The sequence below is a fragment of the Gavialis gangeticus genome, unplaced genomic scaffold, assembly GCF_001723915.1.
Source record: "Gavialis gangeticus isolate Ggan-Ray unplaced genomic scaffold, GavGan_comp1, whole genome shotgun sequence".
Lineage (NCBI taxonomy): Eukaryota > Metazoa > Chordata > Crocodylia > Gavialidae > Gavialis > Gavialis gangeticus.
The window spans coordinates 19,370,029-19,389,670 of record NW_017729027.1 but is presented as its reverse complement, the minus strand read 5'-3'; the positions used below and the strand labels follow the sequence as shown (position 1 = coordinate 19,389,670).

At 44.7% G+C, this 19,642-nt stretch overlaps 1 protein-coding gene and 1 long non-coding RNA gene across 5 annotated transcripts in view; one reads left to right on the top strand and one right to left on the bottom strand.

Annotated features, from left to right (window-relative positions):
- Positions 1-8,542, bottom strand: part of ASRGL1 (asparaginase like 1) — a 32,638-nt gene extending 24,096 nt beyond the window's left edge. Inside the window, exons 1-2 of one of the 3 annotated variants that reach the window (XM_019520488.1) lie at positions 7,591-8,542; positions 5,536-5,733 (exon numbers count right to left, since the gene is read on the bottom strand). In XM_019520488.1, coding sequence (XP_019376033.1) covers positions 5,536-5,733; positions 7,591-7,612 — 220 coding nt within the window. In that variant the 5' untranslated portion in view covers positions 7,613-8,542. Of the gene's footprint in view, positions 1-5,535; positions 5,968-7,590 lie in introns of those variants that run through there. The other 2 variants (XM_019520489.1, XM_019520487.1) reach the window with 2 other exon arrangements.
- A 2,967-nt stretch (positions 8,543-11,509) lies between these two features.
- LOC109299951 overlaps positions 11,510-19,642 on the top strand; it is a 105,652-nt gene continuing 97,519 nt past the window's right edge. For both annotated transcript variants that reach the window (XR_002098069.1, XR_002098070.1), the window contains exons 1-2: positions 11,510-11,573; positions 12,604-12,730. This is a non-coding gene — a long non-coding RNA (uncharacterized LOC109299951). The remainder of the gene's footprint in view (positions 11,574-12,603; positions 12,731-19,642) is intronic.

The following is a 19,642-nucleotide window of genomic DNA, read 5'->3' as shown; positions in this document are numbered from 1 at the left end:
GTGGCAGGGGGTCAGACCTGATGATCTGCTCAGGTCCCTTCTGACCCTACTAACTATGAAACTATGAAAAGTATGAAGGGGAGTGATAAGACTGTTTTTATTCAGTGTCATCCTTTATCTCCACATTTTCTCCACTCTTAAAATGCTGCAAAATCCACCAAATTACAGACTAAACTCACAAAATGATGAGTTATGAGTTTAGCTTTGCTATCTCAGATTAGCTCATGCAAGATTTTAAAATCTATTGTTCCATGGCACCAAACCCAACACAGGTAGAAAGTCAGCAATATATAAATCCATTTTCTATTCTGTAGTGTAGTCATAACCCTGAAGTCCTGTGAAATAGTCAGAAAGAGAGACATACAGACTTGAAAAGCAAACAACGACCTCCTGTGAGCATCACAGCAGTTAAACAAACATCTTTTTGTAACTATCTGTGTAAACTCTATGGCAAAGCCTTTCTTGAACTAATGATGTGGTTGCATTGTGTGAAATACAAGGCAATAATAATAAAAATAGCTCCCAATAGCTTGGATATTGCATTGTGAGGGATAGATAAGGTATAACTGATCACCATCTAAAGCAATACAAAAGTTTTGGGAACAGTGAAGAAACAAAACATGCAACATCTTAAAAAAAAAAAATCAAACCCCAGTAGAAGCAAACAAAGTTATCTGGTTTTCACTTTAGCTTTGCTAAAATTGTGGAAGATAAGTTATTTTAAAACTAATATTTAAAGGAGGCTGGAAACTGGCATTTGTTATCCCACTGAAGCCAAAGTAATAGATATGAGTACCTAAATACAGATTCCTAAATGTTAATTTAAGAGCCTAAGGCAAAGTGTCCCAATTTACAAAGCCTTGAGCATCAGCAAAAGTCACTTAAGCAGCACAAGACTGTAATGGCCTCTGGATTATCAAATCCTCTCCTCTGCAATTGCTAGCAAGCAATTACTAATCTCTATATTGAAACTAGTCAGGTTGTACCTATGCCCTTCATCCTTCTTGAAAGGCTGGTCCAAAACTTCACTCCTCTGTTAGGAATTTCCATCTAATTTCCATCTTAAATTTATAATCATGGCCAATTTATAGCTGTTTATTCTTGTGCAAACACTATTTGTTTGAGAACATCTCTTTTCCCTACCTGGTATCCTCTTTACCTCTTCAATATGTCAATATCTTACTCTCTTGGTCTGTTTTGCTAGCTTAACAAAACCAAGCTCTCTGACACCATAAACATATGATAAACCTATCATGCCTGGCAGCAGTGCCCTCAAGCTTGCTACCCTGTTTCAGGCAAGCACCCTTAAACTGGAGAAAGTGCAGCAGCATCTGGACAGACTAATAGACATCAACTCTGAAAGAAGAGTCAGAGAAAAGTTAGCTATCTTTGTTGGCTGAGATAAGGAGAGGTTGCCACCTCTGTGGCAGTTAGCATTGTTAGCTAGCCTAGCCTTCGTGCTTGGCGACTACAAGGAACACAACCCTGGTGCAACCAGGATTTACTCTTCCTGTCTGCATGGTGTTGTTGCTGGGCTAATTAGCACGGTGGTCTGACAAGACCAGTTAGCCCAGCAACAACACCATGCAGACAGGAAGAGTAAATCCTGGTTGCACCAGGATTGTGTTCCTTGTAGTCACCAAGCACGAAGGCTAGGCTAGCTAACAATGCTAACTGCCACAGAGGTGGCAACCTCTCCTTATCTCATCCAACAAAGATAGCTAATTTTTCTCTGACTCTTCTTTCAGAGTTGATGTCTCTGGAATTCACTACACCTCCTGAGCTCTTGCAAGAACAGGGAGACTTTCACTTACCTAACGCTGATCTATAAAGCACAACTAAACCATGTTATCTGAAAAGGGATCTGGACTACTTGGTATTCCCCCAACATGTCTTCCCCATTCCTCTTCTCTGCCTGCTAGTAATTCTCATGTTTTTCCATCCAGCCTAACAATAAAACTGTTTTTCTTTTATGGAGATGGTGAGTTTTAAAACAGTCATTGCCATCAGGCACTTCTTAACTTAGGTTTCAGCTCAGTTTCTCCTGCTCACTGAGAACAGCTGTGTTTAATGAGTATTAAAACATGTGTGAATGTATATGTAAGTGATTACAAAATTTGCCATGTTCATCAGGACAGCCAAAATTGGGCTGCATAGCTATTTCAGCTAGGCCTCAGGCCTACAACCTACAATCTTGTTAAAAGTCAGTCATTTCTGTATGAAGTAAATTATAAAACAGGGCACCAAATTCTAATTAAAGCAAATTAGAGTGAACATTCATGAACAAAAGATTCATGCCTAAAATATCCCAATTTATTCATTTAGAGCAGAAGAAAGATGATCTCTAGATTCAAACCATGAAAAGGAAATTATATGCATGCCCTGAAATTTGTTTTGTTAGTTAAACGTCAAAATTGACAACGACAATCTTTTTGGCACAGGATAAGTTGAAGTCCTAACAGCCATTTCCAATGGTTTGGTAAATTTGAAGGAACAGCTGCTGTGGTCATTAACTCAAAAGAAGCAACAGTTTATTGTTACAATAAAAATGGTGTAAGACAGAGTTCAGTCCACTGAAGCTAACAGCTACACTGATGTTCCAGAAAAAAACCCATTACCAATAGATTCCTAACCATGTGCTATAGCAGGCGTGGGCAAAATATGACCCACAAGCTGGATCCGGCCCACCAACAGGTTCAATCCAGCCTGCAGGTAGACAGCTGCCAACTCACTGGATCTCGCCTGGGTGCAGCTGGCCAGCAGCCTTGGCTGCCGTGTGGTGGCAGGCAGGCAGGAATGCTTCTGCCCAGCGTCAGCCCTTGATGTGGTGGCATCAGTTGTGGACCTGAATGGGACTTCCACTGCAGTGGGCAGGTGGCATCATCAGCTATGAATGCCACCAGCAAGTTCAAGAGCCTGGACAAAGAACCTGCTGGCAGCATCCAGAGCTGACACCACCGGCCTCTTAATGCACTGCAAGCTCCTGCCTGGAGCCCCAACCTGAAACCTGCCAGCAGCATCAGCTGTGGACCCAGGCAGGAGCGTCTCCATCCTTCCCTCCAGAACCCAGCTGAAGCTGTAGTTTGCCAGAAGCCCCGATGCTCAGTTGTGCATCCAGGCAGGAGCTTCTGCAGCACTGAGTATGCATCAGCATCAGCTGTAACACTGCCAGCAAGTTCCATATTGGGGTTCTGGAACCTGCTAGCTGCATCCACACCTGACACTGCCACCTGTCTGATGCAGCAGAAGCTTCTGCCTGGATCCATCACTGGGTGTTGAGGTTCCTGTTGAACTACAGCTTTAGTTGGGGTCTAGGGAGAGAGAGCGAGAGCAAGAAGACAGAGACTGAGACAGAGAAAAGAGTGAAAGCAAGAGGAGAGAGAGATTCATGCACCTATTAACAGGTCCCCAAAACTCATTAAGTGTACCTCCAGCCCAAATAATTGCCCACCCCTCTCCATAGTTTTACTGCATTTCAGAGTTGGCTAATACCACAATATATTCTTAAATTGCTCTACCACAAAGGTCATGGGCTATATGCTCTAGCACTGCATTCTAGAAAGTAAGTCTGAGTTTCCTGAGCTTTCCTGTTCTGAAGACAATTAAGCAACTTGAAAGTGCTTGTTACTGACTGTATGAAACTGATGTTTACAAAACTGAAATGAAGGCAAAGGTTATGCAAATATCCCCAGAGGAAAAGGTGGGTGAATATTTTTCCTGACAGAAATACTTTTCTACTCTTTTCAATTTAGTTTTTCTCCATTCCAGGTGAACTATAGAACAGGGTTCTCAGAAAAATCACAAGATACAAAATAACGGAATATGGAAATCTTGTGGTCAGCACAGAAGGCCATTTCAAGTTATGTTCTTCTGACCAGTGACATCAGCCAACTCATTAAGTCTGCACCCCCCAAAAAAGAAATACCTCATAAAGTAGTACCTACATGCATTATTAAAGCAGTACCTGTATTTGTATACCCATGAGTAAAGATCACTTACAGGAGGAACCCAACTTCCAAAAGACTCCTTTGTCTGCACAAAGATTACACGTCTGAACAAGTTTCTGTTCTGCAACTCTGCTTTTGATTTGTAATGTTGTACACAAAAATTCCTCAAGCCACTCATCTCACACTCTTAGTCTCAAACTTAAGAAGTTATACTAGAACTGCCTACATGTAAGCAACTGGACACTTAAGAGCATGCAGAGATCTGAGAAGCATTAAAAATGTGCCCAAATCAAAGTTCAGCTACCAATATGTCAATACAAGCAAAAGAAATCTCTGAAGGCTGGGAAGATACAGAAACTGCTCTTGTGGAAAAGCAAGAAAAGTACAAATTAAATTAAGGAATATAAATCCAGGGCTAGTTAAACAACAGCCCCAGTGAAGATGCAATGTTGACATACCTACTCATTTAGCAAAATGGAACCAGAATCACGGGAAAGACGAATCACTAGAAGTTCCAGCCAAGTCAGTCACAAGTCAATACCATTTTAACTAGGGGTGCACCGATAGAGATTTTGGGGGCTCAGGGTGGGCAATGGTGGCACTGGGAGAGGGCTACGGGGGCAGGGCTGCAGCCACTCCAAAATTTGCCTTAGCCCCTCCCCCATAGCCCACCTGCCTGCCCCAAGTACCCTAAACATACCTTGAAAAAAGGAATGTTAATTTCACTCAGTCTTAATAAGATGTGTTAATGAGCAGTGGAAAAAATGGGCTAGGTACTAAGAGGGAAAAATATCAGAAAGTACCATTCTTAGCAATCACTGCATTTGAAGAACTCATGAATCACCTACTACAGAGGAGGCCAACCTTTTTTGGCAGGAGCGCTACAAATTAGCCCCACACCCTCCCTGAGTGGATTCTTTCCCTTACCTGGTCTACCCCCTCCCCAGTCTGATGCTCTGATTTCTGCTCCCTGCTCTGTGTACCATGTGCCACACACAAAGGCTGCCTGTGCCACTTATAGCATCAGTGCTGCAGGTTTGCCCCCCGATCTACTGCATAGGGCAGCATCAATCGTCTGGGGAGAAAAAAAAAATTGCTCAAACACTAGATATATGCCAAGCACCATTAAAAGACTAAGGCCCAAATTTCACCCATAATTATATGCAGATGAATTAAATGGGAATATAAAGCTTGTGCATGAATGTATAATTAATTCCTCAAGGCATAGGTGTCTTATTAAGTGTACAGTGCAAGAAAGGAAGAACATCTGCAGAATACTACTGCTGCAATACTGGAACAATGATGTAAATTCAAAAGAAAGAAACAAGATTAAGTCAGAAGGGAAAAAACAAACTCTTCTTGCTATGCGAATATACATGTGACTACAGTACATACCAGGCTTTTTCTCTTGTGGAAGAAATAAAGTGCATTATGATGTCAAATTCCACCCCTTCAAACCAGTGCAGTCTGCATTTCCCTACTGCATCACACTGAAAAAGTGTATGCCATGAATAGACAAGGCAAAATATGTGAGCTACAATATAAACAAATTACATACTGTGATAACAGTTATGCAGTGAAAAATTACCTGCATTAAAATGTGGATCATCTTCCATTAATGTTACTGCTTGCTCAACTGCATCTAAGGCACTGCCTCCTTGTTTAAGGATACTGTAGCCTTTGAGTGATGCTCTGATAACGCCAGAACGACTTCCATCTTCTCGTTCTTTAAAGATGCGGCCAGCTCCACCATGCACCACAATGACAGGCTTCATATTGCCAAATCCTTTCCAATTATAGATGGACAAACACATTACTCAGAACTAACATTCTAAAACAACATATAAAGCAAAAAGTTTTAGCAAACACTCCCTTGTTCAGGATCCAGACCCAATGCTAAAGTCAACTAAGGCACTCAGCCTGGCATGCCCTAACTCCTCAACCACTGATGGCAGCAAGAAGGTTTCATTTCAAAACATGGTATAAAATCCAACCTATTTACTCAAGCACTTTGTAGGGAGAATAGAATCACAGAATCATAGAAGTCGGAAAGGACCTAGACAGATCACCTAGTCCGACCCCCTGCCATGGGCAGGAAGGAGCACTGGGGGTGGCAGGGGTCATAAGACCCCAGCCAGGTGCCTATCCAGTCTCCTCTTGAAGATTTCCAGGGAAGGTGAGAGCACCACCTCTCTGGGAAGCCTATTCCAGGCTCTGGCCACCCTTACCATTAAGTAGTTTTTCCTAATATCTAACCTAAACCTATCCTCCCTCAGCTTGTGGCCATTGTTCCTGGTGACTCCAAGGGGGGCCCTGGTGAACAGACTTTCCCCAAGTCCCTGCTGCTGGCCCCTGATAAGGTTGTAGGCAGCCACAAGATCCCCCCTCAGTCTCCTCTTGCAGAGACTAAAGAGATTCAGGTCCCTCAGCCTCTCCTCATAGGGCTGGCCACGGAGGCCCTCAACCATACAAGTGGCCCTCCTCTGGACCCTCTCCAGGTTCTCCACGTCCTTCTTGAAGTGCGGTGCCCAGAACTGGACACAGTACTCTAGCTGTGGCCTGACCAGCGCCGCATAGAGGGGGAGCAAAACCTCTCTGGACCTGTTAGTGATGCCCCTGTTGATGCAGGACAGGGTGCGGTTGGCTTTGCCTATTGCTTCGTCACATTGGCGACTCATATTCATCCTGGAGTCAATCCTGACTCCAAGATCCCTCTCTGCCTCTGTGCTGCCGAGAGGGTCAGCCCCTAACCTATAACCATAATGCTGGTTCCCGCTCCTCAGGTGCAGCACTCTGCACTTGTCCTTGTTGAACCGCATCCTGTTCAGATCTGCCCACTTCTCTAACCTATCCAGGTCTGCCTGGATGTGGTCCCTGCCTGCCGGTGTATTCACTGTACCCCATAGCTTAGTGTCATCAGCGAACCTGAACAGGGTGCTCTCCACACCCTCATCCAAGTCGCTAATAGGTTGAGGAGGGAGGGTTTAAAGGTCCATGGAAATTTGGTAGCTAACAACAGAACTGTAAAACTTTATGAAGGGAGAGAAAGATTTATTTGGAAAAAATACATTTGGCTTAAGAAAGCTCATGCATCTTATAATTAGCTAGTCTGTAAGGTGCAACACAGACTTTCTTCCTGACTTAAGACTAACAAAGCTACCTTTCTGTGCCTGGAGATAGTATTGTAGGCACACTACACACGTGGAAGAAATAAGAGCTAGATAAACTAAAATTACATAGTAGAAGAAAAACAGGAAAATCTATCCTGGGAAAAATATGATCATATTTTAATATTTTAATCTGTAAACTCTGTTTTGCATTGTAATTGTGCATTTAACAAGTATATAAAACCCAAAACAGCAGGTACAAACTGCTTGAATCATACGTTTAGGTGACAGTAAAATAAATGAGGTCATGACAATGCAATGCCTAAAATGGGTTTGTTGCAAGCTGTGCTCTTCCCCTCATTTAAAACTAAATTCTCCCAGCTGGATTTATTCCTGCAACCCCCAGTCACTGCAATGACATGAAGTGATTGCAGGGTTGTTTTTATAAGCCAATATGAACTTTTTGATACGCTTTAAAAATAAACAATTAATTAAATATATACAAATATTGAAGTCTCACATGCCCATCTCTCTACTTATTTTAAGTAAGTGAGCCATGGCAAGAAATGCAGAAATTAAAAAGTTGGATTCAAATCCTGCTGGCCTTTCCTCATATCAGGGAAGTAGTCATATTTATGCAAATATACCGATTAAAACTGAAAGCAAGTAAACGCTACTGACATGGATTGGAGAAAAGCAGGGCTGGAAGGGATCTCACACCCTCATCTAGCTTCACACCGTGCTCAAGCCAGGATCATCTCCAGTTAAGCCATCCTAGCCAGGTATCTGTCCAAACTGCTGTTGAAAGTTTCCAGGGATGGAGATTCCACGTCTCTAGGCAGTCTGTTCCAATGCTTGACCATGCTCATGGTCAGAAAGTTTGGTTTAATCTCCAACCCAAATTTCCTCTGCTACAGCAAGGCCACTGCTCCTAGTCCTGTCCCTTATTGCCAGAGAAAAACCCATCTCCATCTTCTCTTTAACCTACCTTCTGGTGTTAAGCTGCTATCAAATTTCCCCTCAGTTGTCTCCTCGCCAGGCTAAACAGCCCTAGCTCACTCAGCCTCTCCTTTTAAGTCATATTCCCCAGGCCTCCAATCAGTTTTGTTGCTCTAAGGGCCAGGCCAGATCTAGACTCTGCTTGCAATGTCAGCTGTTCTATTGCCTGGATTTCAAACCTTTCCCCTCTTAATGGTAAGTGCAGTCTTTGGACTCACTACAGAGTACAAGTTAATAACTGTTTAACTTTGACCATAGGCAAAGGACTGCATAACTGATTTGCTTGCTGGTTTGGAACAAACCTGTTCCCAAGCTCCTCTGTGGCTGAGAATAAATATGTTTCTGTCTTGTGGATCATATTTCCCCATCTCCACCATTCCTTGGGAGCAGGGGTGCTAAAGACATGGCCCACAAAGCTGTATCATGAGCCAACAGATGTATTGCCATGCCTGTCACCAGGCCTTGCTTTTTTCAGATAACCAGCAGCAGCCGCCCAAAACATGGCTCCACCCTGCTACCCCACCAGGTGCAGGGGCCTGGGGCAGCAGCAATGGGGAGGAGCCACAGGACAGCTCCTGTGGGGTCTGGATGCCTGCAGCAAGGCAGCCATACCTGCCATCAGGTCCCACTTTTTCCTAGTGCCCAGCACAACAGCTTCTGCCCAGCTGCCACTGCTGTTCATCATAGCTGGGAAGGGTGGGTCTGGAGCAGGTGCTGCAGGGATCCCAACCCCCTCTCAGGGCAGGCTAAGGCCAGGCACTCAGCCCAGAGCTCGGGCCCTGCCTGTGGGGGTCCATGCCAGTCTCCACGGGGCCCGCGCCTGTGGCACAGTAGCTGGAAGGAGCCATGAAATGGGAGTGTGGGCGCGCAGCCATGCCAGGCCTGCCGTGCCACGGGCGGGATGGCACCTGGGCCGGGCGGCACCTGCTGTATCTGCCCGCCCGAGGGGAGCACCGCAGCAGTGACGTGAGGGTGCAATATTATGAAGCTGCAGCAAGGGACGTTTAGGTGAAATCAGATAAAACGCTCTCGGAAGGAGGGCAGTAAAACGGGGGAACAGGCTGCCCAGACAGGTGGTGCCATCTCCACCCTTGCCGGTAGACACAGCCTCGGGGGGGGAGTAGTAGTCTTGCTCCGAGCAGCGGGTGCCTCGGTGACCCCCCCGGACTCAATGCGCGGGCTCGCCGCTCAGCTTCCAACGGCGCCGGCCTGGCTCGCCTCTCCAGCCCTAGCTTGGGGCCAAGGGATAGCCGCACACACCCGCAACCGGGCCGCGCTCGCGCCCCACCAGGCCCACCCGCTCCCACCACACGCGCCGCGTTACTCACAGGGCCGCCACGGCTCAGCTAGGCGCCGGAGGCGGAGCTGCCCCACGTGCCATGACCCCTGCCCCGCCCTGCCGAGATAGCGGCCACGGCCGCCGGCTGGCGAGGAGGTGGTGCTGATGGGGTCTCGCCGCAACTGCGAGCCGGAGCGGCTGGGTGGGAATTTTCGTCTAGAGGAAGCGGGCTCAGCTTTTTTTGCCCCGTGAGTGGTGTGGGGCCCGTCCGCAGCCAGATGGGGCCCTGTGCTGCCTCAGCCTGGCGCTGTGTGCTGGGGCCGAGCCTTGCATGCTAGCCCTAGTGCCAGGGCACAGCCTGTGGGGCACCCTGGGGCACTGCAGGTGGAGAGTCGTGGCTCTGTGGCAAGCTGACCGGGGCTAGATCTGGCTCACCTGGTCTAGACACATAGCGGTGTTAGTCTGAACTCAAGGAGCAGGCAGGGGCACCTTAAGGACTAACCAGGGTGTGTTCATGTATCTGTAGCTATATGTACCAGGTACTCAAAAGCTTGTTTAACAACTCTGCACTATGTAGTTGGTCCAATAAAACAAAAGATCATTTTAGAATTGAGTATGAGTGTGGTGATAGGGCAGATAGCTGATGTGGCTCAGGCTGCAGGCCCTAACAGGGGTCAAGGCCACAGCTCCTGCACTGCTTCTGCACCCTACCATCTCCCCCTACAGCCTCACCCCCCGCCATGTCTCCCCCCACAGCCTCTGTTCCCCTGCCTCATCCCCCTTCTCTCTCCCCCCCACTTACCTTTGTAGTGAAAATAGATACTTTTCTCTATGTTTCTTTGTTCCTTGTTTTAGTATTAACCCCTGCATTCTGTAACTTTCCACCCACGTGGTACAGGATGGCCCACTACGTATGCCTTATAGGTTGCTCAGGTTTTGGTTTGAAATGACCAATTAAAATGTAACACCTCAACTGAAAAGAATGCTAGCTCAATAAAAGCCACGTGCACTGTTTGTTTAGGGTCGACACTGATCTGAGCAACAAGCTCCTCTGTCTGCCTGCTTGCAAGCAATAAAATAGAGTTGGATCCAGCCTGAAAGTGTGACTCTCTTCTAGAGGTGAATTGGACTAGCCTCCTGGGGATAAAATCAGCAATTTATGCAACACCTTGCTGTGTACTGGCAGGCTCCATGCACACTGCAGCCTGGGGCACTGAGCATCACCCTGTTCCAGCCCTGTATCAAGTGGTGTACAGCCCTCATGGCTGCTATGAGGAATGGGATGGGCCCGTGCTCAGTCCCCCAGGCTAGAAGTTGGGTGGATCCTGCCAATGTGAAGTAAAGATAAGGCATAAGGGAAGCAGGGAACAGACTCTGGGGGACTAGGAGAGCAGAAACTGGGGGAGGGGCAGAAAGGGGAACAGAAGCAAGGGTAAAAGGGGGGCTTGAGGCTGGGAGGGGGCAATCAGGGCAGGCAAAAAGATGGGGTAAGCTACTTGGTCATCTTTGCCACTTCCTCACTTTAGCAGGGGGGATATGAATAAAAGATGACCCTCAAAAATTAGATTTTATCCATGGAAAATTGTAACAAATTTCTAAATTTTCTGTGTATAGTATCTAATTATTGGGGGGGGGAGTCATCTTAGAGTAAATATAGTAATTTGTACATAAACTTTAGTTTAAAATAAGGATGATCTCCTATCTTCTAATTCAGTACATCTATTCCCAGGTTACAGAGTCCTGTAAGGAGGAGAGAAGTTGAGCTCCCTCTCACTCACTGTTTCAACATCTCTGGAGACAGATGAAATCAGGATTACCTGCCAAGAAAGGACAGGCTATGACAGGGCTGTCCAATTTCTAAGCAGACAGGGCCCTCTTGAATGCACCAATCGGGCTGCATGCTGATGGACTGCAGTAGTGTAAGACACAGGCCCCCCGGGCTGCATGCCACATGCATGTCCCAGCCTTAACTGCAGCTCCCCAGTCATAGGCTCCTCTGCTGCAATATACTACATTGCCCCCTGGGGCAGGGTTAGGAAGTAGAGCCAGAGAAGGGAAGACAAGCGTGAAGACCTCAGTTGCTGCTGCTACAGCTGTAGAGAGGGGTGGGGCATAAGCCTAGGTGGGAGCCCAGAGGATACAAATTAACCCTAAGAGAGTTGCATGTAGCCCCAGGCCTCCAGTTGGATCAGGGTGGCTTATATCACAGTATCAAGGACTGTTCCACAAAATTCAGAGCAGGTGACTACTCTGGATGGGAACCACTTAACTTGTTTTATACATATATATCTCCCTAAGGGCCACAGGTTTTTTAATGGTGATCTAATGGACTTTTTCAGTTTCAGCTTTATGTCACAAGTTACTTCTGCTATCAGGTATCACTGCTGTCTGATTTCCTTGTCACTCATGATACAGTTTGATTGGCACCTCTGTCTTGCATTAAAAAAATTCTGCTCTAGGGCAATGGTCTCCAAACTCTTTTGATCCCGCACCCCTACCAGTAAAAAGTTTTTGAGCATGCACCCCCAATATATGTATATTTATATAAATATAACTCTAAATTTATATAACCCTATATTTATATAAATATAAATAGAAGTTCTAATATTTTCTTCCTGCACTCCAATGGATTGTCTTGTGTACCCCCTGGGGTGCACGCACCCCACTTTGGAGACCACTGCTCTAGGGGAAGCAAAAGTCAAAACAAGCAATGGGCCCACCCGCTAATTTTTCTGTTTTGTACCATAGTGTTCCTTTGTCAGTCTGAGCAAATGTGAACTGTATTTAAGAATAACATTAATAAGCATATTTGGACTGATCATTTTCAAGAGTTGAACAATAGTATATAAATTTAAACTTTATTTCAGGGCAGACTTGATTGAGATATGTGGAGACACTTTTAAGGAGTCACACTAGCTACAAGCTGGAGCAGTGCAGAATACAGTAATGCATACATCAGTGCATTGATTAACAGGGCAAGTGTTATATATTTATTATTTTTGACAAGCTGCAAAGGATTTTTTTCATTTACTTTTCATTTTAGTTAATGAAAAATCCTTCACTAAAAGGAATCAAAACAAGCAAACAAAAAACCCCTTTCTCCTTTAGGTTTTCTAACTCCTTTAGGTTTTTAGACCCAAATTCCCTCTCTTTGGGTCTAAAAACCAAAATTCTCAGAGATTAAACAAACTTGTGGTTTGTCTGATGGCATTTATGCTTCATCATAGCTGTTTGGCTCACCCATCTCTTACCTTTCTTTTCTACCTTTTAGCTGGTTGAGGCTGGTTTCACTGGAGGCCAACAGTTTTCATGCACTCCTGGTCACACAAGTGAGTCACCATGACAAACAGTGAAGAGCAGGACAAGAATTTACAGTAATACGCAGTTGCTCAATTTAGGTATGTTTTAATCCTGCATGTTATAATAGTTTAAAATGAATTAGTGCAGTAAATTGAAAGAGACTACACTGGATGGTTTTCCATTGTTACTGATCAGATTAACAGAAACAGGGATTTAAATTTATATGCGAATCATGTAAGAGTACTACCCACTTTTTTAAACTGAGTATTGTCCTGATTTCTGGGGCCTTGTCTGTACAAGAGAATTGTACTGATTAGCTAAATTGGTTTAAAAACTTACTCAGTTAAATTGATACAACTCCACTGTGTGGACAACTTGAGCTAAATTGATAATCAAATACCCTTAACCTGAAATGAGTGTATCATGTGAGAAACTTGCATTGATTTAAACCAAAATAGATGCGCTGTTCTGCCAACACTGATATGAAATCATGCTAGTTCAGTTTCTGTGTGCAGACAAAACACTTAATCAGTTTTCTTAAGTTGGCATGACTTTTACATCTAGGCAATGTCTGTACAGGCAAGAATAATTTGAGCTCCTGACACCGGTTATTTCCTTATTGTGATAGAAATACAGTAAGTAGACACAAAAATATAGGCTATCATCTACCTACTGTAATTTATTACAAGTGAGTATACTTTTCAACTGAAATATTGATGCAAAGCAAATTGAAGCTTATTGTTTTTGTATGCAGCTTTACTTTTGGAACTTATGTAGAACAGCTATGTGCAAATTTTCAGCCAGGTAGTATCGTCACCCCAGATATTGTTTACAGCTCAGTGACTGTCTTAACTTCTCTCCATGTACACTAGATTAATTTTATGAGGAGTCTTTTTAGTAACTGCCAACAGACAAAAAAAGTAATTGCTAAAGCCAAAAAAGCTCCAAACCGGCACCAATCCATCTGGGTTTTCTAAGATTGTCAGAAGGGGGTCACTTAGAACCTCTAGCTTTGAGACAACAGATGTAGTAGATAGAAAAGTAAGTGTAAAAGCAGCCAATTAAAATGTGTTACTTATATTGTTCAGCGTTGAACCATTAACCCATTCTCTTAGTTCATTGGGAAGCTACTGTGATTTTTAACTTTTTGTATAAAAATGAGGTATCTCAAGACTGATCTGTTATTTAACATTACTTTAATCTCTTTCTTGCTTCTATTACAATAGAACATAATTGCATATGAGATATCTGAGCTTAGGCATAAAAAGCAAAAAACGTACATGGAAAATTATTATAGAACTAGATGGAAATGAATCCAATGGATTCTATAGAAATCACTGTAAAACTCCATAGAATTTAGTAAAGGATAATATTCTTTCTGTAGAGCTTTTTATCAGTTCTATTTGATTCAATATCAGCATTCTATTTTTAAATTATTTAAATTATTAGATTTTGAAAGAAACTTCAGAAAAAACCTGTCAACTTCATCCCCACTAAATCCCATTGGGTGAAACTTTGCATATTGTAATTGCCAAGGAAAAGCCTTTCAAAAAGTGTATGATATAATTAGTTTTATTATTTGGTGGTGGTTTGCAGACATCAAGGGTTGGGGTTTTTTTGGTCTTTAGATTGAATATTGCTACATGTGAAAGAAGTCCAAAAGTATAACAGTAGATGAGTAAGGGCCAGAGTGCAGCAGCTGGGGGAGGAAGTTATTTCACGACATGTAGCTAGTGGATGTGTGTGAGAGAAAATTGCTAAATAGTATAACATATACTCTGCATCTCAGATGACTGTAATATCACAGAAGTTGTGCCTTATAGTCCCACAGCTTTGCAAATAAGATAGTCCTCCCTGTTCCAGAGAAAGCATTTCCCAATGCTAGAGACAGAAGTTGCATATAAACCGGTTTAAGTGATCAGAAACTCATTTAAATCTGTAACAGAACATAAGTTCACTGCACATAAACCAGTTTCAAAACGGCCAAAACCAGTCTGAGATAAACCTGGCTGAATGTAGTATCAGACTTGACCAGATTATGGAACTTGTGTCCCAGACCCCTGTCTGGTTTAAGTTAAATCAGAGTCCTCCAGCATGCTCTGCAGTCCTGGGCTAGGCTGGGCTGGTCTGTCTGTTCCAGCCAAGCAGGGTTGGCTCTGCCCTGCTCTTCCCTAGCCAGAGCTCTGGGTGGCTGATAAAGGGGTGGGGGTGGGAAACCCTGCTCTGGAGTGCTGCCAGGTCTTCCTGCCAAGGGGGCAGCAGGCCCTGCAAAGTGTCCCCAGCCTCCCACCCATTTCACTGCTCCAGTGGCAGGAATGGGAGTGGGGCCAGACCCCAGTAGTCCAAGGGGGAGTGGGGACTGGTGCGGGGGGAGGGGATGTGGGCACCGATAGGCTCTGCTTGTGCTCTCAAGCCCATGCACCTGGGCTGCAGTGGCCAGATGCCAATAGCTTGAGGAGAAGTGGGGGGGTTTAATCCCCACATTGCAGGCATGGACAGAGTGCCCTGGGCCAAGTGCCTCCGAGGAGTGGCCAACCAGCTGCAGGGAGGGGGTAGTGAGGGGGGATGTGACCTGGCTGCAGGGGGAGCTGGGGCTAGTTACAGAGCCTGACTCATTTCTGGCTTCCACTGTGGCAGCACAGACTGGGCAGGGGCAACCCCAGGGGTTGGGGGGGTCAGTGCCCACCAGCTCCCACCTCCATCCCCACAGAGGGGGCCACAGTTTGCAGATGGGCTGCTGCAGCAACATGGCTCCCTGACCCCTTCCTCTCCTGGCGAAGACATCGTGGTGGGTAGAGGTGAGGCACCTGTCACCTGCTGCCTGCTCACAGTGGTGTTGGGTGCTCCAGGCATGCTACTGTGGGCCAAGGGCATGCGCAGCAATGTGGGAAGGCAATGGTGAGCAGGCAGTGGGTGACAGTTGCCTTACATCCATCTACTGGAATGGTTTGCTCTGCTGCTGGGAGAGGGAGAGGGTGGGTAGCCACACTGCAGCTGCATCCTGCCTGCATACCATGGCCCCTGCATGGAGCTGGAGGCAGGAGGCAGCAGGTGCTGACCCCTGTCCCCTGGGGCCACCCCAGCCCAGGCCATGCTGCTGCAGATGGAGGCAGCAGTGAGTCAGGCTCTGTAACTAGGCTCAGTTCCCCCCACCCCCTGCAGCCAGGTCATATCCCCTCAGTGTGGTGGCAAGGAAGTTTGGTGCCCAGGGCAAAGCACTCAGTGGCAGCTCACCCTTGCCTCACAAAGAGATCTGGGGGGGCACATGCCCTACCCATGGTTGCCCAGGAGTGCACGCAGCAGTGGGAGCCACCCTACTCCCATCCTCATGCCCCTCCTGCCATAAGCTACTCATGGCTCTGTTGCATCCCAGCTCAGCAGTGTCTGTTAGTGCCCCTTTGCTTCGGTGCCTGGGGTGGTCACCTTGCTCGCCCCCCACTTCCTATGGCGCTGCATCCCCTCTTTCCACCCTCTCCCCATGGCTGACTGGCTGCTCCTCAGAGGGAATCTGTTCAGGGTGCTGTTTCAGTGCCCGCCACTGCTGCCCACAATGGGGGAATTAAACCCCTCCTCCCCCTCAGGCTACTGGCATCTGGTCACCGTGGCCATGGGTGCATGGCCCCAGGTGCACAAGCAGACCTCATGGGTGCCTGCACTGCCTGCCCCCTGCAATGGGAGGATTAAACCCCTGCTTCCCTGCAGGCTACTGGAGTCTGGCCCTGCCTCTGTTCCTGCTACCAGCCAGCCAGTGAACAGGAGTTGGGGAGCTGGGGACCCCTGACAGGGGCTGTTTCCCCTCTTCCCCTCTGGGCAGACCCCATCTTGGGGTTTAAACACCTCCCCATTCATACTCAGGCCTGCCCAGGCCTGGTCATGCCCCTTCCCTCAACTTAGTTTCCCTCCAGCTGAGGACTCACTTTAGTGCCCCCCCAGCTTCTGGCATGACACTGCAGGCATGTGCCTGAATTTCCAGAGTCAAAAGTGAATGTGTTAGACTAACCTGCAAAGATTGAACCAATTGAGGCTCTGGCTTTCTGAATGTCTATCCCTAGCCCAGAAAACTAATTATTACCAGTTGTGTCTTAGTATTAGGATTACATAGTAATTCTCACACAAGGTGCCACAGCATGCTGGGGTGACTTAAGATCTTTTCAAGAGTGCCATGGGGTGCTACATAAAATTAGCACTGTTAGATGTACAAACATGATTAACAAGATAAACCCAGATATTTCAAATAAGAATGCATAGTGTTAAAAGCATTCTGACCTGTTCTGGTCTTTCTGCCTTCTTTTCAACAGAAGAATGCTCTGTTAAAAGAAGAATGATCTATTATTTTTCTGTAATCAAAAATCAAGTGAAAACTAAGAGCTGACTTTTCCAAAGAGGTGTCCTGAGTCTTGCGGGGTGCCTTGAGTCTACAAATGTTGAGAACCACTGACATAAATGGAAAAATAAATTTGCATTGTGCAGTATGTTTCAATGTCCAATGTTTGTTTTCTTTGAGTAACAGCTTATAAACGTTTGTCATTTGTAAAGTGTATGAAAATCTTGCAGAAAGGAATATAAAAGATTTAGCAGTTTTGTGTGATTGTTTTTATTTGTACTGCAGTAAAATCCAGTCAGACAGACCAAGGTCACTTGGGATAGGTATCATACCAACGTATGGGAAGCCTGAAGGTTTATTGTATAAGCAGAAATTAGAAAAGATAAAAAAGGGCAATTATCAAATAATATAAGAATTGAGCAGTGCACAGAAAGAGATTTCTGCTCATAGACAATTTTTCATCATTTTTCAAGTTAGGAAACATTTTTATCATCTGGCAAATGATCACATATGGCTTCTTTTAGCTTCAAATAAATTCATATATTTTACTTTACTGTGGTATGCTTAACATGTTTTCTGTTAATAACTGGCATGTTTTCTGTCAATCAGTGGCATGTCGAAGAGAATGAATTGAAACGTGGGTTTTTCTTTATTCACACACCCATGGTCAAAAGTAAGAGCAGAAGGCAGCAGAAGATATGATCAAACAGCAATTGCCATAATTTCAATTTATTTGCCAATGAGCTTTTAAGAGCTGACAAAAAATGCAGGCAGTGACTTACAGAGCACCACCACGTAATGATCAGAAATTACCTGTTTCCAATCTGTTTTTTTCCTGTTCTACTTATTAGTACAGCCTGTTTATTTGCATAATTGTGTTTGTAAAAGGCTGTATGCAAACAGAAGAACCTATTGTACTTAATTTCCTGCTGTTTTGGTCAACCACTATTTATGAATTAACATTGTGCATGCTTAACAGTTTCAGTTGAAAATATTTTGGAACCTAGAATCACAAAACAAGGATGAGAGCGGTGGTGGTGGTGGTGATGTCTTCCTTTCCTTTTATCCAGTAGTCTAGCAGTTAGGATACTCACCCAGGGTATAGGAGACTAATTCACTTGTTTCATCTTCCTAAGGGAGTCCAAACCCAGTGGTCTCACAAGAGTGCCCTAAACAGTAATCAGTAGGATCTTCTGCTCTCAGCTTAATTTTTTTGATACATTTACTAATTTTGGGGTTAGCTATGGTCTGTCACTTCCCAGGACAATATCCTAACCAGCAGTCTAGAGTCTCTGTCTCTTTCTGGGTGGTTCAATGATTATTTATTTTTACACCAAATGGAATGACTCCTCCAACTGGAGAGAAATATGGTGTGCAAGGGAAAAGTGCTCCATTATTTTTCTATAGTCAAAAATAAGTGAAAAATCAGAACTCTCATTTTTCTTGAGTCTGAAAAGGATGAGAACCACTGAAATGACTTCATGAGGTCCCTTTCAGCCCTACTTTCATATGATCCTAAGTCTTTGTTCTATACCAGAGGAAGACATGTTCCTGTGTCACAAACACTAATGTACTTCATTTGAAGCTTAACAGTCATTTTTGTCAATCTGCATTACACATGAGCAGCACATATAAAAAAAATCTGGTCATACACTCCCCAGTAAGTAAAAAAAAAAAAAAAAAATCACCCAACCTTTTAATAAGAGCAAGAAGGAGCAAATAAAACTTATAGTGGCAAGCTGTAATGTATATAGCAATTATTTTTCCTATTAAAATAGCATTTTGAAAGAAACAAATGGTGGGTAGCAAAGGTCTTCAACAAACAGCATTCCAATAGACAGGAATGACTGAAGATGAGTAAGGAAACAAAATTTTACATAAAGTTTCACAAAATGTTATTGTTTGTTTGGTCTGACAACTAGGTGGACACATTTTGTTTCACAAATGGTATTGTTACATTGCCACATTTGGATTTGATTTCTATGTTGGCTCCAATAACAGACTTTATTTTGAAATAGCACACTTTTTGCTGTTATGCTAGATTGGAATGAACATTTACATTTTTTAATTAAAAAATGCCGAGCCTTTATTATTCTGCGTTGTCATAGGGAAATTCTGAGTTCAGATCCTACCTTGAATGGTGAATTCCTAGGCCAGTGGGGTAGAGAAAGTCAGCACACTCAGAACTGGGAAGAGAGCTAGCAGTTTTGGGCCAGTTCATCAATGATTTGGTGGACTTATATCTTCTTCTGAACCTTCATATTCTAAGTGAAACAAGCATTATTATGCTGGCAGAAGTTTCTAAGTGTAGACTTTATGTCAGTGTCTTAGCTCCGCAAACACACAAGAATATCCATTGCAATATTTCTTATCTAGGAATAATAGCACTATTGGGATTTGATCCGCAGGATACATGATTTTGAGATCAGGGATCAGCCTTGGAAAGCCAAGGCTGCAACTGAACTCCAACTAGCTTTGAGCATCAAGGACAATAAAAAGTCCTTTTTCAGATATGTGGGGAGCCGGAGGAAAAGCAAGGGCAACATTGGACCCCTGCTGAACCAGATGGGGCAACTGACAACTGACGCCCAGGAAAAAGCCAACCTATTAAATGGGTACTTTGTGTCAGTCTTTCATCAGTCCCATGGGACGCCCATGCCCACTATGGGACAGGGAGGTCCGGGTG